The following is a 14,953-nucleotide window of genomic DNA, read 5'->3' on the forward strand; positions in this document are numbered from 1 at the left end:
AGGGGCAGGTGTGTGCTTGGAATTTACGGGAGGGGAGGAGCTAAGAGGGGCCAGAAACACAGAGCCTCAATTGCTGAGCTGTGCTTGCAGAGGGCCCTGGGGAGCTATTGGGGGCTCTAGAGTGAGAGGTGAGTGGTGTGACTAAGTGGTGATTTAGGAAATGCTATCCAGGCAGTTTGAGAGCCTTTGAAATGAGCCATCTTCTTGTCCCACCCTAGGGGTCTCCAGGGGAGAGAGGTCCGGCCGGTGCTGCTGGGCCCATCGGAATTCCAGGGAGACCTGGGCCCCAGGGACCTCCAGGGCCAGCTGGGGAGAAAGGAGCTCCTGTAAGTACTGCCTCGGAGGCGCTGAGGGCCCCCACATGCAGCCTTGTCCCCGGCCCTGTGCTGACCCTCCCATGGCTGTTTCCCTGGGTGTTTGCAGGCCGGGGGTGGTGAGTGAAGTCTGCAGCTGTCCTCCAGGGAAGCATGTGTGTCCTCAGGTGTCTTGACTGAGGTCCAAGGGGCGGGTTCCCAGTGTCGGCCAGCTTCTTCCAGCGAGTCGCCTGAGCTCGCTGTCTGCTCGGGGTGGATCCTGGGCAGGCTCAGCCTGTCACACCTGCACATCTGCGTGTGCAGACAGAGGGAGGGGCCGGAGACAGTGTGTGTCCAAATGTGCCCTCGGCCTTGGTCTTGGCCCAGGCTCTGGGGGCCACATGTGGATGGGCCACAGCCCCTCCCTGCTGGCCCAAGCCTGTGGCTGGTCTTTTTATGAGGAAGATGGATATTTGGGATGGGTGCTTCCTTTGTTGGTCTGGGGGCAGCATGGAGAAGAGATGTGATGGGACGATGAGAAGCTTCTTCCTGGACCCCCGACAACCATCGTCTCAGTGAACCCAAGTATGGAAGCTTTGTGAGACCTCAGGGGTAGGGGATGGAGTCTTGAACCTGCCCCAGTCTTGGTTCCCATGAAGGAGATTATTGAGTGCCCTTCTTGTCTAGACACTCCTGGGAAGCCAGCCCCTCCCCAAGCTCCTTTCTCCCAATAACTCACGAAATGCCCCCTACTGCCTGACATCCTCTGGCCCGACCCACCCCGTAGGTTCTGCTGCAGGATTTTGCAAACTCCCACCAGCCCCGCATTTAAAGAGCCGTGGAGACAAATTGTAGTTCAAACTTCCCTTCCAAGTTCAGAATGTCAGAATGAGCCTGAGCTCTGGGGGCACGAGCAAATGTCAGCGTAGACACCGCCAACGGAGTTAGGATGCCTGAGCTGAGGGATTCCTGTTGGAAGGACCTAGTTTTCCTTGTGGGTTTTGCTCTCCGAGGCTCCTGGGTAGAAAGAAGGCCCTGGTCGCCTTCCTGGTGCAAGAACTCCCCGCTGAAACCATGTTGGGAGCATCCATGCCGTCCAGAATGCGTTCAGGATGTCACAGGCAATCCTGACAGCATCTGATCATGTCCAACGAGCCATCAATCACGCTGAATTCTGCACCAGAAACCTGACTCCTGTCGGGCACTCAGTGCGTGTGGAGTGCACACAAATTTGATTGGAAACGGTCAAGATTGTTGTTTGGAGAGAGTAAATATTTGAGCAGTAACCTCTCAAGAGTTGCACCATCTGGTTAAAAGCTTGTCCATCTCCCAGAATCACTCCAGAGAGCAGAGGAGGCCGAGGAGAGGCCATGTGTCTCCAAGCATTGCCGGCCTGACCAGTAATGTCCGACGGGGAGGTTCCACGTGAGCCACAGTCAGCCTGGGCGTCTCCTGGCTTACTTAGGGAAGAATTTACATCAGGAGGAACTAAACTGAGGACCAGGAAGGGAATCATGCAGGCAGGAGAAGAGAAGATGGGGCAGTGACGTAGGAGCAGATGCTGGCCGCGTTTAGATCCAGACACTGAACGTGCACTTTCCCTTCCGAGCCGTCTCTCCGGTGTGCACACCCTCATTCTGTGCATCTGTTCCGTGCATCTCTAACAAGCAGATCCATGTGTTCGGCAGGAAGGGTGCTTGCAGAGCACTGAGAGTCAGAAAGTTGTGGAGCCTGGAGCTCAGGCCCTCCTGGTCTCTAGGCGTCGATGATCCCCAGAACAGGCTCAGGAATCTGTTTGGCTGGGTTGGAATCCTGGCTCTACTGCTCACAAGCCGTGCCTCAGTTTCCCCATCTGTAAAAGAGTAGCCCTTCCTAGGATGGGCGCAGATTAAAAGCCCTGATGCACAGGAAGTGGGTGGAACGGGTCGCGGCTCAGAGTCACTCTCAGTGCACCTGGCTGAGACCCATTAGGGCTGTGAAGATGTAACTGGCCACAAAGGGGCTCCTTCTGCTCGTGGCAATCCGGTGCCAATCAGTCGCCAACGAGCCAGTGGCTGAGAGAGGAAAGTCTGTACGGTTAGCCAGCACCCTCGGGAGATGGCGGACTGCGTCCTGAAGAACCATCTTGAATGATACAGCACCTTGAGGCGGTTATATAGGGGAGATGGGCAGGGAAGGAGGGGGGTTAGGGACGTCGACCCTCCGGTGTGACGAACTTCAGGGTGCCACATTACCTCTTTCTTCTGTTATTTGTGATGGGTACCGAGGCAGAGTTTTTCTTTCTGGAGGGCGTCATGTTCCTGGGGAGATCGAAGTTATCGTCTTATCACAGCTGGGAGACACACGTGAGCAGGAGTCCTAGAACCAGCAGATTGTGTATTTTGTAAAAGCGAGAGGTGCTTAGTCATCCGGGCTGTGTGCAGGCTAGAACACGCTCACAGAGATCAGTGAGTCAGGGCCATATGTAGTTACAATGTGGCTTCCTTTCCCTGAGATACCTTCCCTCATGCTAACTTAGGATCTAACTGCTACAAAGACGGGTGGTGATGGTCGCTCCCCAAGAACTGCTGGCTCCCCACGCGGGAGCCCCTCTCTGAGGCGACGAACTGGCGGTGGGATGTTCCCACAATGGAGCTGCGTTTGACCTGGCTTCTTCTCTCCTTTTTAGGGCGAGAAAGGTCCCCAAGGCCCAGCCGGCCGAGATGGTCTCCAGGGTCCTGTGGGGCTCCCTGGTCCAGCGGGCCCTGTGGGCCCCCCTGGAGAAGATGGAGATAAGGTAAGGAGATTTGGGAGCTGTCCGCCTGAGCTCGAAGGGTACACGGCCACACTTGGCCAGCGCCGGCCGGTCATTTTAAACAGAGGGGTGTGGGCGACACAGGGGCTCAGGTGGCAGAGTGACCCCTTGCCCGCTCTGCCCTCCCGGTGTTAGAGTTTGATCCGCAGTAGCTCACAAGTAGGTGCTAATAGATGAGAACCTCTTTCCTCTCTTGTCGTCGTTTTGACGTTGCTCTTAGGAGCCAGAGCGAAGGAAAATGCTCCCTGCTCCCCCTGAGTCCTTTCAAATTCCGAATCTGGGGCCTGAATTAATGAGGTTTGACTCAGTATCTATTTTTAAATGTCTTCCCCTGAATTATCAAGGCGCTCTTTCATTAGCGCGTGCTTTATCATTCTAATGCTGTTACTGCACTAGCTTGGATTTAATGAAGACAATGAAATTTAGCTCTTTCGCTTTCCATTTATGGTGACTCTCCGGTGACATTTCCGACTCTGTCACCTCTGCGTGGAGGACGCCTTGCCTCTCAGGGTGGCAGACAGCCCTGCAGAGCGAAGCACCAGAGAGGTTTTAATAACTTCTCTGGGAGCCCGGTAATTGACTCGTCTATTATCGCATGGTCATGTCATCCAATTTGACAAGCAGAGTAAATATTTTCATTATGATTTCTACCACATTTTCAGATCTACTAAAATTCTACATAGCGTAAGATCAAGGCCTCGTTCCTTTTAGCTCTCGTATGAAAAAAGGAAATCAAATTAATACATGAAAACGTTTCTTCTTAGGAAAGTTATACGGTCCCCTGGAGACGAAGATTATTCTTAATCTCCAAGAAAAATTAATTATGGGAAGCAGATAACATCCGAACGGTGATTGGGCTGTCTAATGAATCTTCCGTGTCTTTCCGCAGGGAGAGATCGGGGAGCCGGGACAGAAGGGCAGCAAGGGGGACAAAGGCGAGCAGGTAAGGGGCCATCTGGGCAGGGCCACCGATGGCGGGGGGCCACGTGCCTGGCGTGAGGCACCGTCGTTGCGACACTGATAACTGTTGTTAATATAAGCACAGTCATAACCAACAACCGACAGGACGCGCTGAGGGGTCTTCTTTCCTGTTAAAGTCTCGTGCGTGCGTGTGCATGTGCTTGTGCAAACATGTGTGTGTACACAGATGTATGCGTGTAGATGTGTGTCTGTGTATGTCTGTAGCTGTGAGCAAGTCCTGTATTAACCAGCATACAGGAAGCATTCACAGACTTTGTAAAACAAAGCAAACTGAGCATTTTTATCCTTGAGGTTTTCGGATCCACAGACATAACCACCTCCGATGACAGAAGCAGCACTGTGACCAAACACCTCTGAATTTTCCCGTTTTTTTCCTTTTCAATCTGCTCAGAAACACTAGTATGTTCTGCAAAAGCCCTGTCACTGGGCTGCCGGCTCCCTCCCCGTGGCGGGGGATGCCTCTGATCTGCTGTGCAGCCGGGCCTTTGCACTGGCTCTTTCTAGTCCCAGGCAGTTAGTGATGGCGTCCCTGTTGGGGCCTCCAGCCCGGTGCTGGTCAGGCTGCCGAGGACAGTGGTGCCCAGTTTGCCCGGCTCCCTCTCGCGCTGTTGGCACATGGGTGCAGAGTGTTACGGTGCCAGGCACAGACTCTGGAATCAGGCCCCAGCCCAGCCACGGATGAGCTGCGTGATCTCGATCCTCGTTTTTAAAATGGGGCCTCTGGGGCCCATGTCGTGGTGCGTGGCGGGAGCTAAGGTGATGCACTGTGGCCTCCAGTGGGAGGTTGGTGGCGGCCACCCCTACCACCCGCGCCGACATGCTCAGGGTTGAATGAGAGCGTTGCCCATTCCAGAGCCTGCAGCATAGCTTGCACTGGTGCTTGGCATTCCTTCCTGTGACGGCCACACGTGGGGACTGAGCTGATGACCTTGGACCATGGCCCCCGGTGCTGACAGCCCCTCTCCCTTAGCCTCGCTGTGATTCAGGGAGCAACTGTGTCTCTGTGTTTTCCCCACAGGGTCCACCTGGGCCTACCGGTCCCCAAGGCCCCATCGGACAGCCAGGCCCCTCCGTGAGTATCTGGGGTTAAGGACCCTCAGGACATCCTGAACCCCTCGAGCGAGTGTGACCCACGAACCGCTCCTCACCCATGGCTCAATTATGTCCCTGCAGGGAGCCGACGGAGAGCCGGGTCCTCGTGGCCAGCAGGGCCTTTTCGGGCAGAAAGGTGACGAGGGTCCGAGAGGTTTCCCTGGCCCCCCCGGGCCCGTGGGGCTGCAGGTAACTGCAGAGTTGCACACTAGCAGCTGGCCTGCCTCAGATGGTTCCCGCGTCTTTGTTGGGCCTTCCCCTCCCATCCCCTCCTCTCTCTCTCCTCTCCTTCCACCTGTCCTTTCCTACCCCCTCCCGTCCCCTCCCCTCCTGTCTCTGAGAATAGGGAAACAGACTAAGCTGCAGATCTCCCGGGGTTTCCCCATCCAATTGGAAATGCTGCAAATTCCCCTAATTCTAGACATGCCTGTATTTTCTTCTCCTAACCAGTGACGTTTATTTCCATGCTTATTGTGGAAAGATTGGAAAATACTGACAAATTATAAGAAAACAAAACAAAAGTGACTTCTAACCCTACTACCTAAGAAGGACAGCTCTCAGCAGGGGCACATGTCACTCCCACACCTCTTAAACACGTTTGTTCACATGCACACGTGCACACGTGTCATTTTATTTGGCTCCCCAAGATCTCAATCATGTCGCGTGTGTGGAAAGGGTGTACCCAGCTTTTCCCATTTCATCTTACATTACGAGTCGTGTTGAATGTCATTCAATAGCCTTCGAACGTGTCACTTTTATTAGTTTTGAGGGAATGATTTGTCGTCAATGTGTAGTATTCCAGCACATGGTGGGGACGTGGTTGATTCGAGCGTTTCTGTGCTGTGGGCTCATTAGGTTTTATGGGACACTGCAGTAAGCACCTGTGTCCATAAGTCTTTGCTGACGTGTCTGGTTTCTTCTCGGACAAATGCCGAGACTCGGGACCATGGGGGTGCCCTCGTACGTAGCTGTACGCTGAGAAGGACGTTGCAGAGGCCTCTGGTGCTCGGCTTGGCACCGTGTGGGGGAGATGGGAAAGCTGCGTGTGCTGGATGGAGCACTGCTGGCCTGCTGAGCCCTGCCGATTCCTCCCGCAGGGTCTGCCGGGACCTCCAGGAGAGAAGGGAGAGACTGGAGACGTGGGTCAGATGGTAAGTGTGACCGGGACGCTGAGACCCGGCTGTGGCAGCTGGTTTCTATTTTGGTAAAAATGTGCCTTTTGTCCAGGCTCACTGCCTCTTCTTCTCCTAGGGCCCTCCAGGTCCCCCTGGCCCCCGAGGACCCTCTGGAGCTCCAGGCGCTGATGGGCCACAAGGTCCCCCGGGTGGAATAGGCAATCCTGGTGCAGTGGGAGAGAAGGTGACTCACGCTCCTCAACTGTTACAGCGTCCGACGTGCGAGTGTGCGAGGAGAACAGTGTGTGTGTGTGTGTGTGTGTGCGCGCGCGTGTACAGGTGCATTGCTGAGCTACTCCTGTCACATGCACTTTGAAATGTCGGAGGTCCGTGCCGTGGAACTGGGCACTGTGACCTCATTATTGACGACAGCCTTTCGCAGAATTTCCAAACCACACACCCGCCAGCAAAGGCCCTGTGGCCTTCTCCAAGATGTGGCTCCAATAGACAGAGTTATCCATTCCTTGAGGTGCTGTAGTTGCTGTGTTCACAGTTTTCATTTCAGTTGAGTCCCGTCTTCTCGAAGCCCAGGGTCCTCTTCATCTGATCCGACTCATTTTAGGGTCCGGGCCCCGGCCCTGACAAAGTGAGCAGGAAGGGCTTCTGTGTGTGCTCGCGCACGTGCCTGTGTGTGTGGGCTTGTACATGCACGTGTACAGTGGGCATAACCGTGCCAAGATCTGACTCGACTACCGTGTTCGTGAGCCTGCCTTGATTTAAAGCCTTCATCCTAGTTCCTGGGGACAAAAGGAAAGAAATAGATGGACACCATTTCCAGAACCATTAAATTGCAAGAAGTCTTTGGTCACTGCTATTTTTTTACAATATGAAAGTTAGAGAGACACATGCCTGCTACGGCCACAGATTAATGATGCACAGCTTCTGCTCAGAGAGGTCTTTCTCTCGGAGCCCGCGCCGTAGGACACACACCCTGTCCTCGCTTCATCCACGGCCACGGCACGCACGTGCTTGTTGCCTCCGTCCCGTTGGCCCCTCCCTGAGGATACGGGGCTGTTTTCTCTCTACCTTTGCCAGGCAGCCCCCTGTAGTGTCCCCCCGTTCCCTTCCCCCCAGCTTCTCAGATTATCCTCCAGAAGTCCCCTGGAGCATCTCTTCCTTGGGGAGCCATCTTTGACACTCTGATGTACTGTACACGCCCCCTCCGTGTGCCCATCACAGCCAGCGCATGTCACTGTCACCGATTTTTCCCTGACCATGACGGCTGGATTCCTCATGTGCCTCCCTGCCAACCTGGGAGCCGTCAAAGGACAGTGACGGCTCTTGTCCCCCAGGTCCCCCCTCCCCCCAATCCCCTGGTGCCGATGGCAGCAAGGATTTGGTAAATGCTGGATGCTGCAGCCACTGTTCTCATCACGGCCATAACCACATCGCGTTTCCTCCTCAGGGTGAGCCTGGTGAAGCTGGTGAACCTGGCCTTCCCGGAGAAGGAGGCCCCCCGGTGAGTGGAGGGCTCCGGGGGAGGGGAGGGTGTGGCTGTGGACAGGTGCTGGACGGGCAGCTCCTGCTCTGCCTCAGTTTTCCCATCCATGAAATGGGAGTCAGGTCTCCTCTGTGCCTGCCTCACGGAATCACTGTAAAAAAGAGGGCATGCGATGGAGAGCGAGCATGTGTGTATGTGTGTGCATGTGAGTATGTGTGTGCATGTGTGTATGTGTGTATATGCATGTGCATGCATGTGCACGTGTGCATGTGTGTGTGTGCAGATGTTAGCAAGGAACACCCACAACCAGTGGCTGCGAGTCGCTCGCCATCTGTGGAGTTCGAGGCCCTTTCACGGCTGCTGTAAAACATCTGGGGGCAACTGTCAGCCCCGCATAGTCTGCCCAGACTGGCAGTATGGAGACCTTCGCAGGTCGGATGAGCATTCTCACCGGGCCTGCCCGCGGGCGGCTGTTGGGCCCAGGAGGCGGCTGGTGGACAAGGGTCTCCTGGGCTTCTAGCTGCTCCCTCTGCCTGCAAACCACTGAGTGAGTGGGCAGCCTGGCTTCCTGCAGTCCCTCAGGGTTCCTGCTGCCTGCTCTCTGGTCCTGGAGTCACTCCCTGCCGCCTAGAAGCCGAGTCCTGTGGGCTCCTTGGGCCCTCCTGGTGGTGCCGGGGGTGTGGACGCTCGGAGGGAGCTGCTGAGGGTTGGGGGAGCGCAAGCAGCTGCCCAGCGCCTGGCCCAGTCTGCAAATGAGGGGGCAGCTCAGCCCAGCTCCTCATTGTGCAACAGAGGTTGGCTCTGAGAGCAGGGACCCCGGCCTCTCTCTGCAGGGACCCAAAGGAGAAAGGGGAGAGAAGGGCGAGTCAGGCCCTTCTGGTGCTGCTGGACCCCCTGGACCCAAAGGCCCTCCTGGAGACGACGGTCCCAAAGGCAGCCCCGTGAGTAGCTCTGAGACGCTGTGGGGCCCTTGAAGCTGGGTATGGGGGGCTCTGCATCCCAGTTCCTTCTTGTCCATTGGCAGTGCGCTGAAGATCCCTGGCCATTTCTAAAGGTTAGAGGTTTTCACTCCAGCCACTGAGCCAAAGTCGTGGAGGGGAAAAAGGCAGTGTGGGACAAGGGAGAAGGCCTCAGGGGCCCTGTGCTCAGACCAGGCAGCTTGCCGAAATGGGCTCCATGTGGATGGCCCCGTCCTGTGGCCTGCCCCGGTTTTGCATCAGGAGGGGCTTCAGAGCGTCACGTTCTAGAAACCTAAAGGTCCAGGTTCCAGTCTCGCCTGGAGCTCCAGGAGCGGAAGTGCGGGCAAGATGCCTGCCCTTTGGGGCCTCCAGAAAGTGAGGGGACCGATGCCACCTGACCCACTTCCAGGCCCGCTGTGCAGCTCAAATGAGTTGATGTCTGCAAAAAGTCTTCCTGGCTGCAAAGTGCCAGTGTCAGAACTGTTAGAATGTTCTAGGGACTGGGTGGCGGCAAGGAGGTGGTCTAGGCAGCATTGCTGCAGGCCGGGTTGCTGAGGGCCTGCGTGTGCCTCTTTCTCTGTTCCAGGGCCCGGTCGGTTTTCCCGGAGATCCCGGTCCCCCTGGAGAGCCCGGCCCTGCGGTAGGTGTTGGAGGCGGCAGAGCCCCTTGGGCCCCCCACAGTCCCCGCCCAGCCTCTGCCAGCATCGGTTCTGTGCTTCCTGGTCGTTTCTTTTGTATGAATTCCCTTGTGGCCACAGTGCTTTCCCAGATGGCATCCCCGCTCTGGGATCAGATGGAGAAAATGCATTTCCCACTGTTAAGCGCACTGTGTCCCACCACCACTGGGGACCCGGCCCGGTGGGGCTCCCGGGCTGGGACTGGGGGTGCATTTGGCACGTGAGCTCGGGGTGCCGACCAGGAAGCAGAGGAACTTGCTTTTGTCCCCACAGGGTCAAGATGGTCCCCCTGGTGACAAAGGAGACGATGGCGAGCCAGGGCAGACGGTGAGTCTGCTCACGACCTCTGGGGGTCCTGACATGGCCTCTTGGGAGGGTAGGGGTGCGTTCTTGGGATTTTCAACTTGCTGGTTCATTTCTGAGGCAAACACGAACCCAGTTACCTCACGATGTTGATTCTGCACCACGACGGGGCCCTGTGCTCCCTCTGAGGATGTAGGGGAAGCTGGGGACACGCTTCCAGGAGGAGAAATGCATGTACAGCCCAGTAGTTTTGCAGACAGTGGAGGGAGCCCCCGCACCTCCGGAATGTCAGGACCACCTTCTTTCTGCCCAGTGGGGTCCCATGCCACTCCTTGCCGGGCTCTGTCCACGGTGGCCCCTGAGCTGAGATCACGCTGGGTGTTCCTCTCACACCTGACGTTGAGTTTTTGAAACACGGCTTCAAGCCAAGAGAGCAAGCCAGCTTGGGGCCGGGTCCCCAGAGACACATCTGCTTCCCGGCTGAGCCCGGGGCCGACACTCGTCCTCCCCGTGCCTCGGGGCTGCCTCGGCAGAAGGGGACGCCTGCAGGCCATGGTGGAGACTGAGCCAGGGGTCGAGCATCAGGAGTGGTGGCTGTGCCGCGGGAAAGCGCTGGTCCCAAAGGCACGAGGCTGCTTGGGGGAGGCAGGTTCCCCACGCCGCTGCAGCTGAGCGCCGAGCGCAGGGGACAAAGTAGAGAGTCCCGGGACGAGCTTCACTGGATATCTCCTGCCAGCTCTGAGAGAAGATGGAGGCAGCTTCCGGGCTGGTCAAGGACACAGTAGATTAGAAACTCAGTGTGTTCTGTAGCCTCAGACCAACCCGGACCTGCCATGCCCCATTCTAACGGACCCTGAGTCCTAACTATTCTTCTCTCTGAACCCAGGGATCGCCGGGCCCCACTGGTGAACCAGGTCCGTCTGGGCCTCCAGGAAAAAGGGTAAACGCTCCTGTCAGCTTTCTGCCTGAAGACACCCCTCCCCTCCCACCTTCGGCCTGGACCCGGCCGCTCTCAGCGGCACCAAGGAGGAAGGCGCTTCTGTTTGAAGCGTGCTCTCCACTCAGCTTCCCGCCGCGTCATCAGATCCCAGACCTGCTAGGTCGATGTGCTGGCTCCTTTTAGGATCAGCCAAGTGCTGACACCGTCAGTAACGCCTGTCGTGGGAGAAAAACACCCACAAAGCTGAGAAAGCTCCTTTTCTCTGGGGTCAGAGCTTCTGAAACGTCAGAACAAGCTAAAAGGCATTTCTCTGCACATTGAGTGATGCAGCCTTTTGCTGGTGCCACAATAAACGAGCTGCTTGGCGTGTGACCAGGAGAAGGGGGCTCCCCAAGGCTCAGCAGCCAGAGCTCATCCCCAGATGGACCCAGAGGTCTTCATCCAGAATGGGAGTCCCTGGGACTCGCTCTAAGGGCCTTCTTCCATGCTGGCCAGCCCCTCCCCGGCTCCCCCTCCAGCCAGGCCTGTCCCCCTGCAGACGCTGAGCTCATCACTCTGGCTTCCACAGGCCAGCTCATCACATGCTCTCTTCTTATTCCAGGGTCCCCCCGGCCCCGCGGGCCCCGAAGGCAGACAGGGAGAGAAAGGAGCCAAGGTAACGTGCTTCGGGGCCTGACCGTGCTGCCCTAGGGCTTCCAGAGAGCTGGTTGCACGCTGGCTGAGCTGGGTGGAATGTGGACACGTGTGTGACCAGGGGAAGGCCACAGAGGCAGCGAGGAGCCACGGGGCCTCCAAGGGAGGCCTGGCCCTCACTGTAAATGGGGCAGGAGCATCAGGCCTCTCCGAAGGGGAGGCAGTTTGGCGTGCCCTCCAGCTCTGGGGACCCAGATTCTGATGCCACAGTCCGTCTGCCCCGCCAGCCTGAGGGAGGGGAAGCAGGTGCTGGAGTGAGGAGGACCGGGGTGCTGGGTGACTCTGGGCCTGGTGTTTGACCCGGAGGTCCCTCAGCTGCCTCACCTGCAAAGCGAGGGTGGCCGTGCCCATGGTGGGACCGCGGAGAAGGTGGAGAGGCAGTGCTGTGCACTCCGCCCGTGACCTGGCGCCAAGCACTCGAGGGGCACTTCTTCTGGTGACTTGAGATGGCGCCATATGCCTCCTCCTGGAGACACCCTGTCGTTAGTTGAGGCAGCAGTGGAAAGGGTGCAGCCCCGTGCCTGCTTGGGAAGTGGCAACCTGTCGACCGCTAGCTCCATGCTGGCCGTCACCATGGTGGCCATGACCATTGGGAGACTAACTTCCCACCTGGCTGGGGAAGTTAGCGGGATGGAGAATTGGCCAGGGCAGTTTCCATAAGGAATGTGGAGAATTGGGGTGGCCCCCAGATATCTAGGGGCCTTTCAGGTTCTCTCCGAGGCTCCCTGGGGTTTCCAATCAGCGGTCCTGGGCCAGGGTGACCAGACACACAAGCATCTGGGTCCCACTCTGTCCTCCTTGCTGCCCTGCAGGGAGAAGCTGGCTTGGAAGGCCCTCCTGGGAAGACTGGCCCCATCGGCCCCCAGGGGGCCCCTGGGAAGCCTGGGCCCGATGGCCTTCGAGGGATCCCCGGCCCTGTGGTGAGTGGACGTAGGAGGCCTGGGAGAAGGCGCTGCTGTTGCAGGAGGGGCACAGGGATGAGGCAGGCCATGGCGCAGCTCACGTGGAGGGCTGGCTGTGTTTCAGGGTGAACAAGGTCTCCCGGGATCCCCAGGCCCTGACGGTCCCCCCGGCCCCATGGTGAGTGACGTTCCAAGGGGTGACCCCCGGCAGTGGGTGGGGGCAGGATTGGGGATGAGAACTCTGACCCTGCTGCCTCCTCCTGCAGGGTCCCCCAGGACTCCCCGGCCTCAAAGGAGATTCTGGCCCCAAGGGGGAAAAGGTAAGATAGACTTCGGGTGCCTCCGTGGCTGTAGCTTGGGACCCCTCAAATACCTGTGGTTTCAAACTCAATGAGATATTGATCCGTCACCCGAATTTGTCAAGTGTCCGGAGTGGGCACTCGAGAGGCTGTGGGAGAAGGAACACCAATCTTTTGTTCTGGGGACCTGGTCCTGCCCTCAGCTGGAGACCCACGGCCCGTGTATGATCGATGGAACATGCCAGCTGGGTGCAGAGGTCCCCGCCGACGGGCATCCAGGATCCAGGGAGCGGATGCTCGCTGTGGACACAGCGGCCACCGACCCTCCCTGTAGCAGTGGCAGGGGACCTGCATGGGGAAAGCCCTTCCGTTTCTTTAATGTGGGGACCTTTTTCTCCTCGCCTTGGTTTATCACAGACTTAAGCATGCTCACAAGCCAGTCAAAAAGAAGACAGCATGGAGTCTCTTTCCTTCCACTCCAACACCCCTCACCACCACCCACCCCCACCTCTAAAGTGTTGAACGCTGGAGGAACCCTTCCAGAACTTTCTATGGGCTCCGATGAAACAAACATATATAAAAGCATATATAGAGAATTTTTCTTTTAAAAAAATCATAAAAAGTAACTATAGTATCTATAACATTCTTTCCCTGTAAGTCCATAAATGTTGGTACATGTTGGCCATAGAAAAATTGCAAAGTGCATAGAAGTAAAAAGACACACAGACATCGTCACTCAGGAACCCCTTCACCTCCTTTGTCTACGTCTGGATCTGCGTCTGCCTGTTTCCTTAGTGTGGTTGTCACCAAGGAGGGGCCATCTCAGGCCTCCTGTTTTGTGCCCCACCTGCCTTTGGGGCTTGTTCCCATTCTAGGAGCTGTCGGCTGGTGACCCGGGCCTTCCTGTGGCCTGGACGCACTGCCACGTCCAGCTGCCACCGTCGTTGGATGTGAGGCGCTGTCACCGCGAACGTGCCTTCACGCCTTCATTTTCCAACAGGGTCATCCAGGCTTGATCGGACTCATCGGACCTCCGGGTGAACAGGGTGAAAAGGGTGACCGTGGTCTCCCGGGCCCCCAGGGCTCCTCCGGCCCCAAGGGAGAACAGGTGCGTGAGACGCTGGCAAGAAGCACCTTAGAACCTGGCTCATAGGGTCCAGAGGACCGAGGCACGTTAGAGCCGGAAGGACATCCTCACGTCCATCCAGTCTAGACGGGAACAGCTCAGGGGATGGCTCACCCAGGGGCACAGGGAGCGGGGACATGGCTGCAGTCCAGCCCCGGGGCTTGACTGGCTATGGCTAGCAGGTGCTCCCTCCTTGCCCTGGTGGCCTCAGAGGTGAAGGCCATTTCAGTGCTCCTATCTGCAAGTGTCTCTGACCCAAGTAGTTGCTCAGGACGTCACTGGCCATTCTTGGCCGTGTTTACCAGTGGAACAAGGCAGAACGATTGCCCATTTGCATCCTCACTTCCACCCTGATCTCGAATGTGCACACCTGGTCATAGGCCTCCTGAGAACCGTTGCAGCTAACTGGAGTTTGCAGCCCCCAGCAGACCACAGCGGAGGAAACCTTGGCCCGAGTTCCGCTCCACGCTGCACTTGAGCCATTTGAAGCGGCTGCCAGCAGGCCAGGGCACAGGGTTGCATGGCCGGGGAGGAGCAACGTGTGCTGTGGGGCAGGAGAGGGGTGTCTTTGCCCCCTCCCCATGTCAGCGTGTGAACCTCCACTGCCCAAGCCAGCTGTGACAGGCTCCCATGTACCCCTGAGCTTTGCCCACCTTGGCCATCGCCTGACCTGGAAGGGGACAGGGCCTGTGAGGCAGGGAATGAAGGTTGTCAGATGGCGTCCTTGGGGACCCCTGCCTTATCCCCCCTGTTCTCCCCGTGGCATTGACCATCTTCCCACTGCCCAGTGTCCCCAGGCCACCATGGCACTCTCGGACAAGGTCACCCAGGGTGTGGTACCCCAGTGACCTTGAGAATTAGAAAGATGTCCAGAGTCCCTGCCACCCAAAGGAGAGCACCCCTCTGTGCCCTCACCCTAAACCTCTGCTGGCAGCACCGCTGACGGGAGGTGCTGGCTGACAGTCTCTGGGATTCTCACAATGACCCAAAGCTTGAGCCTGCACGACAGAGGCAGAGGGAGGCAACCTCTCCTCCTGGAGGGACACTTGCTCCTGGTACCCTCCGCCCGCTGTAGCCTAAGCCCCCGTAAGGAGTCCGTGTGGACTCGGGGTTCCAGGGGAGGTGAGCTTCAGGGTCCTGGCTACTCGGAGGGAGGGTCAGGTCAGAGGCCACAGTCTCCAAGGATGAGGAAAGCACAGTTAGAGGCTGGACAGGATGGATGGAATAGACTGGACCCTGGGACACTCATTGTCCCTCCACAGGGGGCTTGTGCTGGTT

General features: G+C 57.4%; 1 protein-coding gene across 5 annotated transcripts in view; it reads left to right on the forward strand.

Moving 5' to 3' along the window:
* The window catches only part of COL5A1 (collagen type V alpha 1 chain), a 171,987-nt gene that overhangs the window by 137,114 nt on the left and 19,920 nt on the right, over positions 1 to 14,953 (forward strand). For all 5 annotated transcript variants that reach the window (XR_011432493.1, XM_070251090.1, XM_070251089.1 and 2 more), the window contains exons 42-58: positions 219 to 326; positions 2,962 to 3,069; positions 3,977 to 4,030; positions 5,087 to 5,140; positions 5,242 to 5,349; positions 6,258 to 6,311; positions 6,412 to 6,519; positions 7,741 to 7,794; positions 8,610 to 8,717; positions 9,322 to 9,375; positions 9,686 to 9,739; positions 10,602 to 10,655; positions 11,257 to 11,310; positions 12,161 to 12,268; positions 12,375 to 12,428; positions 12,517 to 12,570; positions 13,550 to 13,657. Coding sequence is in view for 4 of the 5 variants with exons in the window: in XM_070251090.1 (XP_070107191.1) it covers positions 219 to 326; positions 2,962 to 3,069; positions 3,977 to 4,030; positions 5,087 to 5,140; positions 5,242 to 5,349; positions 6,258 to 6,311; positions 6,412 to 6,519; positions 7,741 to 7,794; positions 8,610 to 8,717; positions 9,322 to 9,375; positions 9,686 to 9,739; positions 10,602 to 10,655; positions 11,257 to 11,310; positions 12,161 to 12,268; positions 12,375 to 12,428; positions 12,517 to 12,570; positions 13,550 to 13,657 (1,296 nt within the window). In the remaining variant the exon portion in view is untranslated. The remainder of the gene's footprint in view (positions 1 to 218; positions 327 to 2,961; positions 3,070 to 3,976; positions 4,031 to 5,086; positions 5,141 to 5,241; positions 5,350 to 6,257; positions 6,312 to 6,411; positions 6,520 to 7,740; positions 7,795 to 8,609; positions 8,718 to 9,321; positions 9,376 to 9,685; positions 9,740 to 10,601; positions 10,656 to 11,256; positions 11,311 to 12,160; positions 12,269 to 12,374; positions 12,429 to 12,516; positions 12,571 to 13,549; positions 13,658 to 14,953) is intronic.

Source organism: Equus caballus, chromosome 25, assembly GCF_041296265.1.
Source record: "Equus caballus isolate H_3958 breed thoroughbred chromosome 25, TB-T2T, whole genome shotgun sequence".
Classification (NCBI taxonomy): domain Eukaryota; kingdom Metazoa; phylum Chordata; class Mammalia; order Perissodactyla; family Equidae; genus Equus; species Equus caballus.